We start from the raw sequence: 20,330 nt of genomic DNA on the forward strand, positions 1-20,330 counted from the left end.
AGAGAGTTGCGTTCGTTCGTGTTTTATCCAAAAAAAAAATCGCAAAAATGGTTCAAACCTGTCATGCTATGTGGTCTACAAATAGCCATTTGTCGCAATGTAGTACCCATGAGTTCTCGAACGCGAGAAAAAGAGCTGGACTACCCAGACAATGAGTAAAGTTCGTCCGTGCTAAGAGGGCTAATTTTGCAGACCCAGCCTCCGGCACGGTTTTGTGTGGTGCGCGTTTTACACCTGAAAGCTATTCGAACTATGGACAAATGAAATCAGGTTTTGCTAAGAAATTGCTGATGAAAGCAGCCACCATACACGCGCAGCCACCGACATCAAGAAAGAGGACTGGCTCTGATGAAACCAACCCAGGCTAACCAAAGGAGGGGAGCAGCCAAGCTCGAAATGGCCAGATATGGCCATAATAAAAACATATCACACATTGAATATAGGACTCGACACATGTATAAATTATCGCTCGTAAAATATATAGACCAAATCCTCGAATCCCATTCATATTTGTGTCTGTTGGCAGAGAGAAAACCTATGATAGCACTATAAATGATAACTAGGCCTGCAAGCAGGACTGAACGGGCCCTCGCACTTTGGCGCAACTTGGACGTCACACAGGTCGGGGTGGTGGCAGACAGCCCCCCTCTAATCTTCTAATGAGAACCTAAAATGCCTTAAACTCACCTCTTTTTTTGGGATGAGAAATTGTTTTGAGTTTGAGCATGCAATGGCCACAAATTCTGCTGCCACTAGTTGGCGCTACAGAGTTGATGCAAATGACCACTACTGGACTCTTAAGGGTAAGACTATCACCCAGCATTGGAAGTTTGGAGCAGATATCATGTATATCTGCCAAGTTACGACTGTTCAAAATGTGTGGAGAGACAAAATGGTGACAGTCATTATCACTTTCCTGTTGGACCCTTCTGCTTCAACCAAACCTCAATCATTTTCATCAGGCATCTGAACACATGTCTGAAGGCTCCCCTTATGCAGGTTTGAGGTAGATTGATTTTTTTCCCGTTAGAGGAGTGTGTCCCGTAAAAAAGGGCATTTCCTGTTCCCACTAGGAGGCGCCAGGCACAATTGGTAAATTTTCAATCCAGTCCTGTTCAGGCTGGGATGCCTCACACACATGCCAGATTTAAAATAGATTGAACCTTGTATGAGGGAGTTATCAGTCATTTTCCGAATTCGGTGTTTTGGCGAAAAAATGGCCGAGTTTGGCCCCCCACCCAGGTCAGGCCCGTGAGTGAAAACACACCAATTTCATTTCTTAAAATTTCATATGCCTTGTGAACAGTCTCGCCAATTTTGAGGATGATCAAACTAATTCCCTCGGTGCCAAGTTCTCAAATGTGCACACTGTAAATCGATTAAAAATTTCACATTCAATTTCAAATACCCGATTTCCGGTAGGATTTGGAATGTGTGTGCAAGAGAGTTATTGGTGCAGTTTTCCACAAGGTATCGACTCTCCGAATTTCATTACTCTAAGTTGAAAAAACATAAATGGAGAGGCCTTTTTGAAAAATTCAAGGGGGCGCCACTGAGCCATTTTGTTACAAATTTTCGTAACGTTGCAAGATTATCGAACGTTACGCAAAGCCGCATGAATGTGCAAATTTTGGTGAGTTTTCGTGCATGTTCAAGCCTCCAAATGTAAACTACTGTGAACCCATAAAAATTTCACCTTCGATCCAAAATACCCGATTTCCTGTTGGATTTGGAATATGGGTGCAAGAGGCTTTTTGGAGCAGTTTTGCATAATGTATGGACTCCCCAAATTTCATTGCTCTACGTTGAAAAAACCCAATAGGAAAGGCCTTTTTTAAAACTCCTTTCTGTCGCCACTAGTTGGCACTGCAGAGTTGATGCAAATGACCCCTACAAGACCCTTCAGGGTATGACTCTCAACAAGCACGGGAAGTTTGGCGCAGATATGTTGTATATCTGCTGAGTTATGACTGTTCAAAGTTTTTTGCGTGACAAATTGTTGATGGTCATTTTCACTTTCCTGTTTGGACCCCTCCGCCTCAACGAAACCTCAATATTTTTCATCAGGCACCTGAACACAGGTCTTAAGCCTCCCCTTATGCAGGTTTGAGGTCAACAGATTTTTTTCCCTTGGAGGAGGAACCTGTCTCGTAAAAAAAAGGCATTTCCTGTTCTCACTAGAGGGCGCTAGGCCTAATGGGTAATATTTCAATGCACTCGTGTTAAGGGTGGGATACCGCACATACATGCCAAATATGAAAAAGATTGAACGTTGTGTCAAGGAACTATTAGTCATTTACTGAATTTGTCATTTTGCCGAAAAAATGGCCGACTTTGGCAACACGCCCAGGTCAGACCCATGAATGAAAACGCACCATTTTAAAAACTTAAGATCTCATATGTCTCCTGAACAGTCTCACCAATTTTGAAGATGATCCAACTAACTCCCTCGGCGAAAAGGTCTCAATTGTGCACCCTGTAAATCGCTAAAAATTTCATATTCGATCCAAAATAACCGATTTCCTGTTGGGTTTGGAATAAGTGTGTAAATGCTTTTTTGGAGTGGTTTTGGACAAGGTATAGACCCCTCAAATTTCATTGCTCTACGCTGACAGACCCTAATGTTATAGGCCAATTTTAAAATTTTAAGGGGGCGCCACTGAGTCATTTTGTTATGTTTTTTTGCAACATTGCAAAATTATCGAAATGTACAATTTTCTGCACGTATGTGCAAATTTTGGTGACTTTTCGTGCATGTTCAGGCCTCCAAATTGGCCGTTTTCATTTGCCCTGAAAAATTTTTTTTTTTTAAATCCTTTGCAAAACAATAGGGCCTTCGCACACTTAGTGCTCGGGCCCTAATTATTCTATACACAGGGCCGGCCCAGCCTATACGCAGACTATGCAGCTGCTTAGGGCCCCTGACCACTAGGGGGCCCCCAATTTGGCAATTGTTTAATTTATATTCTATTTTGTTTACTACAGTTTGCTTTATTTGACTTTTGTGAGTTTTGATACTTGATTACAAGCTCAAAAAAATAAAAGTCCTTCCTTAACTTCTTTATTTCCTCTTTTAGAAAAAGGTTTGGCGCTATCTACTGTAAGTTCTGACAATCATTAGGTGTGAGAAGTTTGAAGTATGCAGTGCAACAAAATCTAAATAAATTTACAAAATATGGACGTATGGGTTGGATTGCATGTATGGGTTTCACAGTGACGAAATGGTGGGCCAAAAATATGGGCCCCTTTGCATTATTTTGCTTAGGGCCCCCAAATGGCCTGGGCCGGCCCTGTCTATACATTACATTATTTTGCAGTCACTGTGTATCAGCTTCACAAAAAGAAATGCAAAACAAACCATTCGGTATTTCCCAGCCGATGTTTCATCAGTGTGATTGCTCCTCTCAATGATCCTTTCATTAATGGTAAATGGTGTTATACTTATATAGCGCTTTTCCAGCTTTCAAGGCGCTTTACACTATCTCATTAGGCTGCACTGGCTTTCGTTTGGGCTCAAATTGATAACCCAAAACACCAAAGAAAGGTTCATAACTCTCCTCGTCACCATTAGAAGAATGTTCGTTGCATCGGATTCGTCGCTGCAACTAGAAACAAAATTGTCTGCTATCATCACCGCCATTCAGTACATTCAGATTTGCCGGTCAAACTCTGCAGTTCCCCAAAGCTGAGCGTGGCCTGTCAGGTGTGTAATGGTATAGGTCACTTTGGCCCCCCTCAGTGGCGAAGTTCCTGGGTGGGTTGGAGGGAACATTGGAGCCGTCAGTTAGTAAGGAAAGCACGCACCTGGGTTTGATCACCATCAAAGTGTTCTGGGTTTCCAATCTGCGGTTCGGGGGCTATGGGGTTCTGAAGAAATGGTGCAGGTATGGATGTGGCTGGCGTGGCGGAAGAATCAGGAGCTGGAATAGGAGGTGTGGCGAAGTTGGTGAGCTGCTGTATGACCTGGGTTAGCAGTTCATGTTGCTGGTGAATCTGTTGTTGCCTCTGATGACTAGTGATGTGCCCTACTGTGCCGAGGCGCCGAGGCGTGTGCCGAGTAAACCGGAAAAAAATCTGCAAAGCGCGCATCGAGGCATGTGTTGATTACGCTTGTGGCCACGCCCGAAGCCTCGGAAGGCACGTTGCTACGTCCGAAGCCTCACGAGACGGGCTTCCTATATGTCATCGCCAACACATAGTTTCGCCGGTGATTCGAAATGAAATGGCGCACCGAGACGACAATGAGCTGTCAGGTGACACTGACACACACCCAACTCGCATCTTCAAACCTAAATTCAATTGGATTCGTTTTGCAATGGACGCACTGTCCAACATCGAAAAAGTAGAGAACATCCTCTGTCTGGGATCATTTTGAGCAGTTCTCTCTTAAAAAGGTACAAATTAATAACTAGTGTGAATATATAATTGTAAATTATTGTGACAACACAGTATATCCCTCGTTTTAATGTCTTTCTTCTACTTGCTGATTTTTCAAAAGGTGACGTGCAAACTTTGTTCCAAAGAACACTTCATCTATGTTGAGGCATTCTACCTCATCCGTCGCTTGCGAAAGACTATTTTCAAAAGCAGGAGAAATTCTAAAAAAAAAAAAAAAAAAAAAAAAGAAACCGTTTCAAGCCAAAAACTTTGGAAATTACGAATGTTTTCCGCAATAAAAATGAAAGAAAGGTGTGCCTCGTTCCTTGTTTATGTGTCAATGTCTAATATAAAGCAATCATTCTTTCAAATAGAGCCTAGAGCTTGAGCTCGGGTCAGGCCCAAAATGTCACTCATTACGTTCGGGTCGGGTCGGGCCAGAATTCTTCTCTCGCTAACTTTTGTTTTAGAATAAATGTATATTTGTATATGGATGTTAAACTAAGGAATACTTGTTATAAAATAAATAAATTGGGTAAAACAGAGAAAGGGCGCTGTGGTAATCCAAAACATGAGCCGCATGCAGAGCCAGTGCATTGTTTGCGCACATGAAGGCTCTGCATGGGGCTCTCCGCGAGTCTGCAACTCTGCATCCTGATATTTCCTTTTCGAATTTCGATACGGCTATGATAATAGTCAAACATCTTTATTATCATTTGTTTCGAGGGCCGTACCTCTTCGTGCAAAGCAGGACTTCGTGGTGTTCTTTAAAATGTTCTTATTTTGTTTCAGTGCTCCTTAAGGCAGGTTGTTCTTTTGTTTGTTCTGATGCGAGTCATTAAAATAAAGAATGTTATTTAAAAGTATTTTACTTTATTTTTGTATATGCTGCTGTCCCTCTCCTTGTCAGAGAGGTGCGTCCATGAGAGCACAATATCCCACACAGAAATGTATTTAACAAACCTATCCAGCGTTATTTCGTTGTGTACATGCATTTATTATTACCATAAAAATATGTAGATTATTTAAACATTAAGAAAAAATGTGTTCTTTTCTGCCAACTTGAAGAAATTAATATAAATGTCTGTTGCTGGATTTTACCAAGGAAATGACGCATGAACTATCCACCTGATAGCACAGACACACAAATATGAAAGATATAAATGTTTATTGAATATGCATTTTAGTCTTGTTCAACTGGGAGAATTTGTTATAAAAGACAGGCTTTAATTTGTTATCATTATGCACGTAGGTGTTGTCACAAATGTGATCACACAAAATGCAGCCATTTTCCAAGCAGTGCTCTGTCCAGGTCTGAGTGATGCATTGCATCCCTGCATTTCCTTCTTCTGGGTCCTCACAAATAAAAAATAAAATTTTGGCTTTTTTTCGGGCTCGGGTATACAAATTAAAAAAATACAATTTTGTTTTTTTTCGGGCTCGGACCTGACAGTTAAGTTAATTTCTCGGGCCGGGTCAGGCTGGATTTCTTAGGCCCAATCTAGGCTCTACTTTTAAGTAACACACACACATTCATTCACATAACAACTCCCTGCCCTTTTGACCCCATCGAATCCATGGTATCATTCTAATCACTCTGTCTGTCATGACATTTATTTTCCACATGAAGGCGCAATAGAACAAATGAAGCCTCATGATGCTTCGGCCTTGGAGCGAACCAGTTTGATGGCAAGCCTCATTGCTTCATGATGCTTCAGTTTGCCATCACTAGAGAGAAGGCAGCAGTCAGGCAGGTTCAGATTCGGCAACGAGAGTCAGATTCAGAGAGCTAGGCAGGCAGGTAACAGGCAGGCTTCGCAGACGGTCTGACAGAGTGGAACTGAGAAGCAAGGCTTTAAATACACAGGTTGATTGATGAATGAGGTAGTGCTATTGGCTGGGCTGTAAGTAGGTGAATTGAGGACAGGTGGGGATAATTTAGGGCAATTAGGCCATGCTGCAGGAGGAACTCAGGGCATGACAGGAATCATGAGTAAGTTTTCTTAAAATTATTTTTTGTCCTTTTAAACCAGTACTTCTCAAATGGTGGGGCGCGCCCCCCCAGGGGGGCGCAGAGCGGTGCCAGGGGTGGCGCGAGTGACCTCGGGGAACATGCTTTTTTTTTTTTTCTTTTTTTGCCGTACTAGAATAAAGTGTACTTGCACATCCACTCCGTGGATGGCAGTGGCGCTCTCGTTTTCAAAGTGCGTGCAGTATTTTTAAAGTAAGCAAGAGCACACGGAAGAGACTCATGCAGAGCTGGACTCACGCAGCGACCCACTGACTTCTCTGGTTCTCACGTGTCCGGCCGAGAAGTGCCGTTTTCGGCTTGGGATCGTCACGACCACCGCCCTCACCTACGGTTCTCCCTCGGCCGCCGAGAATGCGCTTTTTTCGGGCCGTTTGCCTTTTGGCTTTGACTTTTAATATAGTGGGAAATGAGGAAAGACCACTGTTTACTGAGTCTAAAAATGATTATAGCGGAGAGTCTGAGGCCAAATCAGTTAAGACGCCACTTAAAGACATTAGTCCTCAATCTCATTGATAAGCCGCTTGATTGTTTTTCAGCGAAAACGTGCCGAATATTGCCAATTGTCACAATCGTCCCGCTTTGTCAGTGTTATATCAGTAAACCAGTGAGCACTGTGGTGAATCAGCGAAAATAAAAACTTTCCTTCTGTCCAAAGACACTTTTTTCCCCCTTTTATTCAGTTTTTTTTTCGGTCAAATTTTTTGGCACGTTGTCCTGAGGAGTAAATGTTTCTAATCAGTTTGAATTTGTTATTATTTACTGATTTTATTACATTTTATTTTTCAGTATCAAATGGTCAAAAATGTACCTTGAGTGTATTTTTACAGTTTGGATGTGACTTTTTTTTTTTTTTTTTTCAGGCAAATTGATGCGCGTTAAGTCTTTTCGGTTACAAGCAAAACAATGTTAATAAAGTTATACTTTATTATAAGTTGATCTATGTTACTTTTTTTCTTTAATAGAAAAAAGGACTCAATGTTATGCTGAGGCGTACTTATAATAGTAATATTATAGACAAATGACACAGTGGTGGCAGAGAGTGGGGGGGGGGGCGCGAAACATTTACGTCTTCCTTGGGGAGGCGTAACAGAAAATAATTGAGAAGCACTGTTTTTAACTCATGTGTAGTTGTTGTGGTGGATGCGCTCCATCAGTCAAATTACTCATGCAAGATATTAATATTTTTGTTTTACAGCTTATGTCGTGAGGTTTTTGAATTTGCCTGACTGGGATCATATGGAGGAGGCAAACTAAAAAAAAAGCCTTTGCATATAAATGCCGAGCAAGAGCCATTTCGTAGGAGTGCTGTACCAAAAAGTTCCGTTCCCTTGTTGGTACCGTAGCTCCGGTGTTCTGCCAAAATCTACATTGGTGAAACATCTACTTGAGTCGAATTTGACACCCAAAGTACTACCATGCGCGCTCAACTTGTTTGTTTAGATGCATACAGGCAGAACGTACTAAAAAATGCCTTAAGAAAATACTTAAATGCAGTTATATTAAATAAGGACAGTTTAAATACGCTGACTAATGCGGTGAACTGCTTTAAAGCTAACACAAAAAAAACAATGGTTAAAAGTATGAGAGGGTAATACATGCAAAAATTACTTTCAAGGTCATGAAAAGGTACTAAACTCAATAAAAACAGAAATAGTGATTACTCGTCGATTTGCGAATGCTTGCGCAAGCCCGCTGAGCAATGTGTAGGACGTTTCGCCACGTACTAAGGAATTGCCCAACACGGGATTTCCACAGAAGTCTGCATTAACCCTTTAAGTACCACAAAACACCCTCTAAAAATATATCCAAAAACATATATTATACGTCACTGTACTGTCCACGCCAAGATTTTGGAGCCAAGTTCTAGCTAGACAGTGAGCGAAGTTCGATGACAGACGTCCGTGTGGTTTGCTGACTTTATTCAGCTGCTCATGACATCAACACTTACAGAATGAAATTAAAATAAGATTGAATTAAATCAGTCTCATCTTCAATAACAGCAATTCAAATTTGCATTTACAAGTAGCTGCTGATACAGCAATAACAAATGATTAGCATGTATCCGTTAGCATCTGCACATCATCAAAAACAACATAACAATCGCACCCCAAGTATTCGACCCAGTGGCGCCTCCAGAAATTTTTCATAGGGGTGACCAGATGGGGCCACTTAAAATCTTGGGGTGGCCAAAACTAAAAGCCATAATTTCAGGTTTTCAGTATATTATTGCAGTAAAAAGGTCAGGGGAAAACTGTCAGAAAGACTTAAGGACACGGCTACTGATATACTTTGGTGTATTGTGTCATATTTGATGTTACTAATGATTTAATATGCATAGTCCAAAACTGTCCAGTCAACATTTTGAGTTCCACAACAATTCTGTTTTATTGTGTTATGTATATATTAGGCATAAGGTGTACATTTACCTAGAGCTGTCAAACGATTCAAATTTTTAATCGAGTTAATCACAGCTTAAAAATTAATCAGTTGTAATTAATCGCAATTCAAACCATCTCTAAAATATGCCATATTTTTCTGTAAATTATTGTTGGAATGGAAAGATAAGGCTGATATATACATTCAACATACTGTACATAAGTACTGTATTTGTTTATTATAACAATAAATCCACAAGATGGCATTAACATTATTAACATTCTTTCTGCGAAAGGGATCCACGGATACAAAAGACTTGTAATTCTTAAAGGATAAATGTGAGTTTGTATTGTGACTAAATATTGCCATATCGTGTATTTGTTGAGCTTTCAGTAAATAATACTGTAGCAACTTAACTGTTCTGCCCAAATGCATGATGGAAAGTGGTGCAACCATGACTGTGTGTGGTGGCTGCAAATGCTATATCTTCTCTGCGTTGGGTAAACTACAGGGTGTTAAGAAAAAGATCAAATCCTGTCATTCTTCCCCACGTCGCTTCCCACAATATTTATAGTTGCTGTGGGAGAGATGACAAAGCTTTTGCCGATTAAAAGCACGGCCCAAATGAATGCTTTTATCTACTCCACTTACTTGACACTGCCTCTTATCTCTGTATAGAAGTAAAACGGCGCCATTGTAGGCTGTTTGCGGCAATGCGTGAATGAGTCGTACTGCGAATGCGTTAATCGCGATAAATATTTTCACGTGATTAATTTAAAAAAAATAATTACCGCCTGTTAACGCGATAAATTTGACAGCCCTACATTAACAAAACAAAATAAATACATTCATTTGGGATGAAATGCATAATTGATGTTACAACAATCTAACGATATCCTGGCAAGCGGGGTGGCCAGTGGGGTGGCCAACCAATTTATAGGGGTGGCCATGGCCACCCCTGGCCACCCCCTGGTGGCGCCAGTGATTCGACCGCAATTGAAAACTCAAAATAAGCAGTACAAAAGGGGTTATATACAGCCGTCGCCTGTGGGTGCTTCACAAGCAACAAATGTGCGCGCAGGTTGTCACTTTTGTCACTCGGCTGCTGCGTGTGCGGGGTGAGCTGGCGCATCTGTACATACGCTCGCTTCCTGTTCTATGCTTCCTGCGCCAAAATAAAAACATGCCTCACAAAAAGTCAACATTAAAAAAAAAACAAGACACAGATGTCGTAAAGTCGAAATCGGTAAGTCATGACAGTTTTAGTTGATTTTAGCGACACTGTTGGACAAAAGCGGTAGTGCTTTGCCTTAAGGAAGACCGCGTTTCCCATGAGGACCAGCGCACAGCCGCATAGTGTCGTAAAATCACGATGGTCACCTGCAGCTGGATAAAACATGTTTCCAGCGGCTGTGTGAAGAACGAAAAGTAATAAGGTAATGAATCCGTGTGGTCCACCCCACCCGAACTCATCGTTCTGTAATTCCTGGTAGCAGCCCTTTCTTTTTTCTCCTCAGACAAAACTTTTTCCCTCTTGTTGCTCTGCCATCTTTGCAGAAAGCATGCAAAGCGTTAGCATCGACTTCCGTTTTTATAATGAATGGGGAAAGGGGAAAGTCAGTTAATTAGTGACGGTGAAAGCGACACAGACCCCTTCAAGATCTAAGAGGTGGCATTCAACTAGTTGTCAGTTGACATATCATCAAAAATGTTATGAAAATATTTTATAAAGTTTGAAAAGTTACCTAGTGTTGCTTTAATGAATTTATAAAGTAATTGTGAGCTGTTCTAAATATTTTAAATAAAGCTTTCACACAGTTGAAATGGCACTTTTTTTCAAGTGTTGTTTTTATTCTTAAATTTTAGATGATTGTATTTTGTTGCGATTTTTTTTTTTTTTAATGCATACATTTTGTAATACTAAACATTACTTTTCATTGAGTTATTCTTAATACATCATTCATATTAAATTACATTCTCAATGTTTTCTCACATGCCTCTAATATGGCTCTGATAACCCACCTTTTAGAGAATCAAGTGTGACGTGGATGAGATCTTTTTTAAGGTTCATATGTCTCGGATATATCTCATATAAGTCTCAGGTTTATCTCATTCCATTCTCTTAAATTCCACTGCAAAGAAACCAAGACATGATTGAGACAATTTTGAGAACTCATTTCTTCTCAAATATTGCTCAAATCTGGTTTTCTCGAATTGATCTCCTTTGTCTCAATGACGTCTTTGCTCATTTAGACGCACTCCTTGCTCCTAAGGGTACCCTTAGGAGCACAAATGCAGAAACAAATAAGCAGAGAATGAGATAAATTTGAGACGCTCAAATTCGTCTCACAAGACGAGATTAAGCAACAGATGAGCAACACATTTTTGCTATGGGCAGTGTTGTTAATCTTACTGAAAAAAAGTAATTAATTATAGTTACAAATTACTTCTCCCAAAAAGTAATTGCGTTAGTAACTCAATTACCTGAATGTAAGAGTGATTAGTTACTTGGCAAAGTAATTGGTGATAATTACATTTTTTTTCCTCAAAAAAAAAAAAAAGAAAAAAAAAAAACATTGGCCACACTATGTGAATTTTTTTGTGAAGGTTTTTGGTACAATTGGCCCGAGCCCAATTCTTTACCCTAATTTACCCTTTACCCTGCATCAACTGTTAAAAGTTGTTAAAATTGCTCCCATTATTGCATTAGTTCCCTTCTCTCTACTTTCGACATAAGAAAGTTTTAAAACTGTTTCATCATTTAAAGATAGATTCAAGTCAAGATTTTGCCGATTTAGAAGTATTTTAGATTAAAAAAAGTTACTCAGGTTCGCTAGGAAGGTTCTCTACAACAGAGCCGTCCTAAAAAGTCTACTGCTTTCAGATGGCGGCTGTTTACAAACGCATCTATTGCCGTGTCTGTCAATTTGCATCTAGTTATATCTATATACAGTATATGCAGGGGTGCACATAAGTGGTCCGCATGCGCGCATGCGGACTGGCCGTAGACAAATGCGCTGGCCCTCAACGGTTTCCATACGCTTTTGCGTACCGATGGCTGACCACTGTATTTGCGGCGGACACGAGAAAATCACTTCTCAAAATGTCGAAGAGGCAGGCCACACTGAATAATTACTTCCGTGTTCCCCCACCCCCGTCAAAAGACAGACAGACGACAGAGACGTCACCGGAGCTACCGATAAAATGGACTTTTGCTGAAAAGTGGCTACAGGAAGTACCATGGCTAGAATGATGCTCGCACGGAAATGCGTTACAAAATGTGCCGTGAGAATCCCAATGTCGCCGATAAGAGCAGCGCATTCTTAGCCTGGTACACCAGACTCACCGCTGTTCCAGCTATTGAGTCTGGCCCCTATTCCCGCTGATACAATTTCCAGGGCGGAGCAAGCCACAGCAAACAGACAGCGGAGTGGACCAATCAGCGACGGGCAGGGCAGACGTCACGTTATTATAGCGACGAGGGACTTGAGCGCGGAAGTAAACGTACGGGGAGAGCGGAGTTTATTCAACATGGCTAGCGCGGGACAGACTGTTGTCAATGACTCGTGTCGATGTGTTTTTGGTAATTTAAAACGGATTTTTACCGTGGATTGGAACATATTCTCGGCTCTCCTGTTCAGCTTTGTTGTTGAGACGACTTCCGACGCGCAAGAGTGACGTTGCTCGTTAAGAACATGTCACGCAAATAAACGAATCTGATTTGTCGATTGATTTTGTACCAGCTCGAAAAGGCTGTTAATGGGATGGTTCCCAGACTATTTCTCTCAGTGTTTGAAAAATACAGGGAGAAAAGTCTGGCAGAGCCAGGCAAGCGCATTCTATGTAGGGTCAAAGAATTTCAGCCATCCAAACTTTTGAAAAGCACGAAAAAAACAGAGAGCATGTGGCAATTAGGCAAACTATCGATGTCAGACAAGTGGCGGAATAAAGGTAATGAACAGCGACATACACTGACAAATGTGTTTTTGCTCGCATTTTACAAAGCTAAACATGCACGTTCAATGAGGTCTTATGAGGAGGACATCCCACTTTTAAAAAGGCTTGGAGTTAATGTGGGAGCCGCATAATGCCCTTTATTTTGAATTGGAGCTTTTATGTTTATTTCTTTTCTTATTACATTTCACTTCAAAGTAATGGCAATTTTGTTGTGCCAGTTGATGTTAATCATGCATTAATTGTTAATATAATTAATTAAAGTTAATTGGCTCTAAGTAAAGCTTTGTCATAAATTTATCGCGTCAGGCGGGTCGGCTCTCAAGCTCAATGAGGACCAAGTCACATCTCCAGGTCCTCCTCTGAGAACCTGGGCAAAAAAATTATGTGCACCCCTGAGTATATGTGATATCTACCATGTCTACCATATCTACCATAACATGCGGGCGTAGTTTGCAGGCTATCGGCTACAACATGTATTATTGGAGCTACCTAGCATCGCGTTTGCTCGGCGTCACAACTTTCTTGCCTCCTCCCCACTCCTGCTCTGCTCTGTCGTCTCGGTGAGTCCGTCTCCCTCAGACTTTTCGACCAATATAGTAACGCATGCCTTTCTGTCCTCAGTAACGGTAACGGCGTTGCCAAGATGAGAAAAGTAATTAACTAGATTACCCACTACTGAAAAAAATAACGCCGTTATATTGTAACGCCGTTATTAACAACACTGGCTATGGGCGGCAATGTTCGCCCTAAACGGGGGCAATTCCCCCTCGCGACATACCCTTTTTAATGCGTACACATGGATTTTACTGAATAAAGCTAATGTGAAGGCAAACAGTCTCGCCTTCTTATCATAGCTAAACTTTCAAATGGAGTAGAAATCTTTCAAACTAAACGTTTAACAACGTCAAATATGTGTTAATGATAGCAAAAGAAATAGGGTAAAGACATTGCATTGCATTGTACCAAGATATAGTACACCCGAAACGAACTGGTCACTTCAGGAGACTGGGTTCTGATCTGCAGCATCAAAAGAAAGCATTGTCATTCACCCAAGTAGGAAGGTCCTTACCAAGTACTCCTACAGCTGTAAAGATTGCCGAGAGAAAAACTTGCGTACACCTCACACACTGCGAAAGGGTCATTTCAACCGAGACATACATCGAGGAAGAGTAGCAGCCTATACTGTACTTTTAGTGTATAAAAACACTGCGGGTCAGTGAAGATATTGCAGAGGCACTCTTGCCGTTTCGGGATTCTCGATCGACAAGGCAGTGCCTAGGTGGGCAAGGAACATTCGAATCACTTATGTAGTCGTCTTCCTGGTGGCTTTTACTTACATGTATGGGGGTATCCTTTACAGATGCTTACAAATGTTCGTGACGCGACCTCAACTGACTGATGTGGATACCAACTATGATCTGCAATTTGAAAGAAAAAGCACCATTTTTGACTTACCAGTTCATGGAGACAACGAGAGCATTACAACCGATAGTCCCACAACATGCACCGACAAGACAAACACAGCCACCATGCCGAAACAACACCTGAGAAGGCGGAAATGTGCCGACACACATGTATTAATCCCACCTGCATGCATACACATAGCCAAAAAATATTCATAGAGGTGTCTCATGCTCTGCTCCCCTTCCTTTTAAGGTTGACACTTTCTCTTGTTGCAAGGGCCATGCCAAACAAAAAGAGAGGTGAAGGGTTTTTTTTTTTCAGAACGATTGTGGAAACTGTATTTTGTAGTCTAGTATTGCATTGCATAGTTTCCCTCCTTCTCCTTGCAAGCTTTTCAACTAAATCGAGTGCCTTCTCTCCTTATTTTTGTTCATGTTTATAAATGTCCTCCTAAGGATTCGTCTTTGAACTTGACGGAATGCGTGTGTGATGTCTCTGATAGCTTTTAGGATGCGACCTGGTCAGCAACGGCACGAGGCGGGCAGGCGCATCGATCGGTTCCGTCCCGCGGATCCGTCCGGGGCAGCCGGCGGCGAACGGACCCAAGCCTGAGCGGGAAAGAGCGGTACAGCATTCAGCATAAAGTATAATCCAACAGTGTAGCCTATAATATGACCATTAAATGGCAAAAGCTATTTTTCTGAATGTGCTTGTTTTAGTCAGTGTCATTACTGCCATCATAAAATCTTAAGCATTTCATTGGCATAAGTTTGAGCAGTACAGCTTAATGTAGAATGCTTGTTGCTTATTGTTTACAAGATATTTCTATATACTTACACAAGACGGTACAAAGCGGCCTCGCTCATCGATTTCGAGGAGGTTCGCCCACCGGAGTCGGGTTCTTGACAACGCCGCCGCTACTGGGAGGTGGAGTTCATGGGGAAGGTCTACCACGCTGTGACCAAACTGCTGGTAGTTGTTTTGTGACGTGAATTGAAACATGTTTGTCACTAGTCGCCGTCCTATCCATTTGGACTGGAAGGGTCTGTCCAAAAGGATTGGACTTTGAGCACCGTCTTAATGGACAATGATTTGTGTACACACTAAACTACTGTAAATATTTCCTGATACGCCCACTATTGGTACAACTCAGTGGTGTTCTTAACATCATGGCTCACACTTGTTACAACGCTCTCTCGTGTAGCAACAAAAGCCTGCTGCAGATTGGGCTGGTGTGACGCGAAAAATAAAATTAACCAGCTGAATCCGCAGTCCTTCTGCGGATAATAGTATGACCGTGTAGTGGGGATCAACTCAATCACTCACGTCACATCCGCCGTCTTCCTCAACCTGAAACTCTAGCCGGAAGTCACTCATTTTAATGGCGTGGAATTCTATAAGCTGAATGAATATATCGATTGCTTTCACACGCATCCAAGAAGTCTATTTCATTCAGAAGTAGGGTTGGGCATCGTTTGAAATTGAACGATTCCGTTTCCATGTTTCAATTCCGGTTCTGAACGATTGTCGATTCCGATTGTTTTAAGAGGCAGGGTCCACCCCCCCCCCCCCCCCCCAAAAAAAAATTTAAAAATGTATTAGTTTCTTAAATGTCTTAACTTCTGGATGTTTTCTTGAAATGATATAACTATAAAATCACTTATTGCTATTATCTTATTTGCTGCCTTGTGTGGTTATTCTCGTACTACTTTCCATCCATGGCAAATAGTGTTATACATGTATAGCGCTCAAGGTGCTCAAAGCGCTTTACACTACATTGCCATCTACCTACTAGGAGCAATGTGGGCTTCAGTATCTTGCTGAAGGATACTTAGGCGAGTTCATCAGGGCAGAGAATCGAACCCACAACCTCTGGGTTGGAGGACAGCTACTCTACCACTGAGCCACACCATTCATCCATCATCTACTGCTTAACCTGGGGTCGGATCGCGGGAACAGCAGAAGACAGACACAACCTTTCCTTCCTTTCCTTTCCCTTTGGCGCGGCACTCAGCTATCCTACTCGGCATTTTTATTCCAGGAGGTGTTTAATCATACTGGTCTTTCAGCCACCTTTGCATGATATAGTTGTGTTGCAAATGTTGCACTGAGCTGACTGGTCTTTTTTTTGTAAAGTTGTGCCAAACGTTTTAGCACTGCTGCAACGTGTCCGTGGTTGTAATCAAGTTGCAGTGCACAAACACGCGGTTCGTGTGCCTTCTTTGTGGTTTTCGGCAGCAATTCTGGGCACAAAGCCACTCAATCTGAAAAAATGGTGACAATAATGCACATATATGGTGTTGTGGATGTCACCGAAGGTTACACCCAGCGTGGCCTGTCTAGGAGGATCAGAAAGACAAGTTGTCACACGGACAGGAGGAGAAGAGGCAACAACAAGGCCGCGTAAGTTCCCATAGCAAAAATTTGTTGCTCATCTGTTGCTTAATCTCATCTTGTGAGACGAATTTGAGAGTCTCAAATTTATCTCATTCTCTGCTTATTTGTTTCTGAATTTGTGCTCCTAAGGGTACCCTTAGGAGCAAGGAATGAGTAAATGAGCAAAGACTTCATTGAGACAAAGGAGATCGATTTGAGAAAACCAGATTTTAGCAATATTTGAGAAGACATGAGTTCTCAAAATTGTCTCAATCATGTCTCGGTTTCTTTGCAGTGGAATTTAAGAGAATGGAATGAGAAACCTGAGACTTATATGAGATATATCCGAGACATATGAACCTTAAAAAAGATCTCATCTATGTGTCACTTGATTCTCTAAAAGATCTTAGAATTTGGGTTATCAAAGCCATACTTGAGGCATGTGAGAAAACATTGAGAATGTAATTTAATATGAATGATAAATTAAGAATAACTCAATGAAAACTAATGTTTAGTATTACAAAATGTATGCATTTAAAAAAAAAAAAAAAATCACAACAAAATACAATATAAAATGTAAGAAGAAAAACACTTGAAAAAAACCCATTTCAACTGTGTGAAAGCTTTATTTAAAATATTTAGAACAGCTCAACATTACTTCACAAATTCATTAAAGCTACACTAGGTAAGTTTTCAAACTTTATAAAATATTTTCATAACATTTTTGATCATATGTCAACTGACGAGTTGAATGCCACCTCTTAGATCTTGAAGGGGTCTGTATCGCTTTCACCGTCACTAATTAACTGACTGTCCCCATTCATAAATATGGAAGTCGATGCTAACGCTTTGCACGCATTCTGCAAAGATGGCAGAGCAACGAGAGAAAAAGTTTGAAAAAGGCAGCTACCAGGAATTACAGAACGATGAGTTCGGGTGGGGTGGGCCTCACTGATTCATTACCTTATTACTTTTCATTCTTCACACAGCCGGTGGAAACATTTTTTATCCAGCTGCAGGTGACCATTGTGATTTTACGACACTATTCGGGTGTGCGCTGGTCCTCATGGGAAACGCGGTCTTCCTTAAAGCAGTAAAGTGAAGTAATTTCTTCACATGCCAAATAGGGTCACAAGTAAAGTAATTAAACATTGTTCAACAAATAAAGCATGAAAAAATAATTTATATGTTGTATACAGTGCCTTGTAAAAGTATTCGCCCCCCTTGAATCTTGCAACCTTTCGCCACATTTCAGGCTTCAAACATAAAGATATGAAATTTATTTTTTTTGTCAAGAATCAACAACAAGTGGGACACAATCGTGAAGTGGAACAACATTTATTGGATAATTTAAACTTTTTTAACAAATAAAAAACTGAAAAGTGGGGCGTGTAATATTATTCGGCCCGTTTACTTTCAGTGCAGCAAACTCACTCCAGAAATTCAGTGAGGATCTCTGAATGATCCAATGTTGTCCTAAATGACCGATGATGATAAATAGAATCCACCTGTGTGTAATCAAGTCTCCGTATAAATGCACCTGCTCTGTGATTGTCTCAGGGTTCTGTTTAAACTGCAAGGAGCATTATGAAAACCAAGGAACACACCAGGCAGGTCCGAGATACTGTTGTGGAGAAGTTTAAAGCTGGATTTGGATACAAAAAGATTTAAACATCTCAAGGAGCACTGTGCAAGCCATCATATTGAAATGGAAGGAGCATCAGACCACTGCAAATCTACCACGACCCGCCCGTCCTTCCAAACTTTCTTCTCAAACAAGGAGAAAACTGATCAGAGATGCAGCCAAGAGGCCCATGATCACTCTGGATGAACTGCAGAGATCTACAGCTGAGGTGGGAGAGTCTGTCCATAGGACAACAATCAGTCTTACACTGCACAAATCTGGCCTTTATGGAAGAGTGGCAAGAAGAAAGCAATTTCTCAAAGATATCCATAAAAAGTCTCGTTTAAAGTTTGCCACAAGCCACCTGGGAGACACACCAAACATGTGGAAGAAGGTGCTCTGGTCAGATGAAACCAAAATTGAACTTTTTGGCCACAATGCAAAACCATATGTTTGGCGTAAAAGCAACACAGCTCATCACCCTGAACACACCATCCCCACTCTCAAACATGGTGGTGGCAGCATCATGGTTTGGGCCTGCTTTTCTTCCGCAGGGACAGGGAAGATGGTTAAAATTGACGGGAAGATGGATGCAGCCAAATAGAGGAACATTCTGGAAGAAAACCTGTTGGTATCTGCACAAGACCTGAGACTGGGACGGAGATTTATCTTCCAACAGGACAATGATCCAAAACATAAAGCCAAATCTACAATGCAATGGTTCAAAAATAAACGTATCCAGGTGTTAGAACGGCCAAGTCAAAGTCCAGACCTGAATCCAATCGAGAATCTGTGGAAAGAGCTGAAGACTGCTGTTCACAAACACTCTCCATCCAACCTCACTGAGCTCGAGCTGTTTTGCAAGGAAGAATGGTCAAGAATGTCAGTCTCTCGATGCGCAAAACTGATAGAAACATACCCCAAGCGACTTGCAGCTGTAATTGGAGCAAAAGGTGGCGCTACAAAGTATTAATGCAAGGGGGCCGAATAATATTGCACGCCCTTCTTTTCAGTTTTTTATTTGTTAAAAAAGTTTAAATTATCCAATAAATTTTGTTCCACTTCACGATTGTGTCCCACTTGTTGATTCTTGACAAAAAAAATTAAATTTTATATCTTTATGTTTGAAGCCTGAAATGTGGCGAAAGGTTGCAAGGTTCAAGGGGGCCGAATACTTTTGCAAGGCACTGTATTTGACAAAATAATCGCGTTTCCGAAGTTCGAGCCTGAAAGGGGACGAACCCGGAAGTGATACGTCACACCAGGAACGCGATGGCACCTCCATACATACGGCCGCCATACAAAGCCCTTCAAACAATTATTCAAACAGCGATAAAAGCCATAGATCGAGCGCAAGGGAGAAGATCCACGTTTTTGAAGAGTTGGAGGAAGAAGAGGAGCTCGGAATTTTATGTTTATGTATTAGCCAGATGCTAATCAGGATGCAAACAATGTGCCTAGACTACCTGACATGGAATGGATACAAGACCCATCGAGATTACAAGATTGGTAAGATATAGGCTGTTATTATTTTCATGATTTGAAGATGCATGCATTTGCACATAATTTTATGTTTTTGTCTATCTGATGACATTGTTAAAAAAAATAATAATCAGACTGCATGTTCATTTTGGCAGATCCGGCAGCTCTCGTGCATATAAAATAATAATATAAAAACGTTGGGGGGAAAGAAGGAGATGAGTCTTCGATGGCTTTCTCCACTTTATTGTGGCAACAATAAGAAAACAAAATAATAGCGGACTCCCGCCACATTCGACCGCGAAGTTTTGCTTCTCGCTGATCTCCTCCTCGCCTCCCACTCCAGCGTCTCTTAAACGGATTGTGCATCGTGTCTTGTTATGAGCTTTTTGTTTACAAATGTATCGAACACACGACGCACTGACAACCTTGTCTCTTTATTAACACCTGGAGCAGTTCTTATGGAAAAGTTAGAACACAGCTCGGCACAGCTCTCGGCAGGAATTGGCGTCTAATGGCGTGAGGAAATGTAGTTTTTTTCACACAAGCGAACAGATTACAAAGCACCACTTCAGTGTTGTCCCGAGACTACATTTCCCATGATTCACTGCATGACCTGCGCGCTCGCTGATTCGCTGCGAGATTGACTCAATGGCTACGCTAAACCAACACGCTATTTTTCAGCTGTCAGCGGCTCTCATAGCT

At 41.3% G+C, this 20,330-nt stretch overlaps 2 protein-coding genes across 2 annotated transcripts in view; both read left to right on the top strand.

Moving 5' to 3' along the window:
• LOC130927944 (zinc finger protein OZF-like) overlaps positions 1 to 15,038 on the top strand; it is a 31,724-nt gene extending 16,686 nt beyond the window's left edge. The window contains exon 3 of the mRNA XM_057854125.1: positions 14,649 to 15,038. Within this exon, the coding sequence (XP_057710108.1) occupies positions 14,649 to 14,758 (110 nt within the window). The 3' untranslated portion in view covers positions 14,759 to 15,038. The remainder of the gene's footprint in view (positions 1 to 14,648) is intronic.
• A 1,484-nt stretch (positions 15,039 to 16,522) lies between these two features.
• Positions 16,523 to 20,330, top strand: part of LOC130923998 (NACHT, LRR and PYD domains-containing protein 3-like) — a 41,763-nt gene continuing 37,955 nt past the window's right edge. The window contains exon 1 of the mRNA XM_057850270.1: positions 16,523 to 16,549. The gene's annotated coding sequence lies outside the window, so the exon portion shown is untranslated. The remainder of the gene's footprint in view (positions 16,550 to 20,330) is intronic.

The sequence above is a fragment of the Corythoichthys intestinalis genome, chromosome 1 (assembly GCF_030265065.1).
Source record: "Corythoichthys intestinalis isolate RoL2023-P3 chromosome 1, ASM3026506v1, whole genome shotgun sequence".
In the NCBI taxonomy this organism is placed as follows: domain Eukaryota; kingdom Metazoa; phylum Chordata; class Actinopteri; order Syngnathiformes; family Syngnathidae; genus Corythoichthys; species Corythoichthys intestinalis.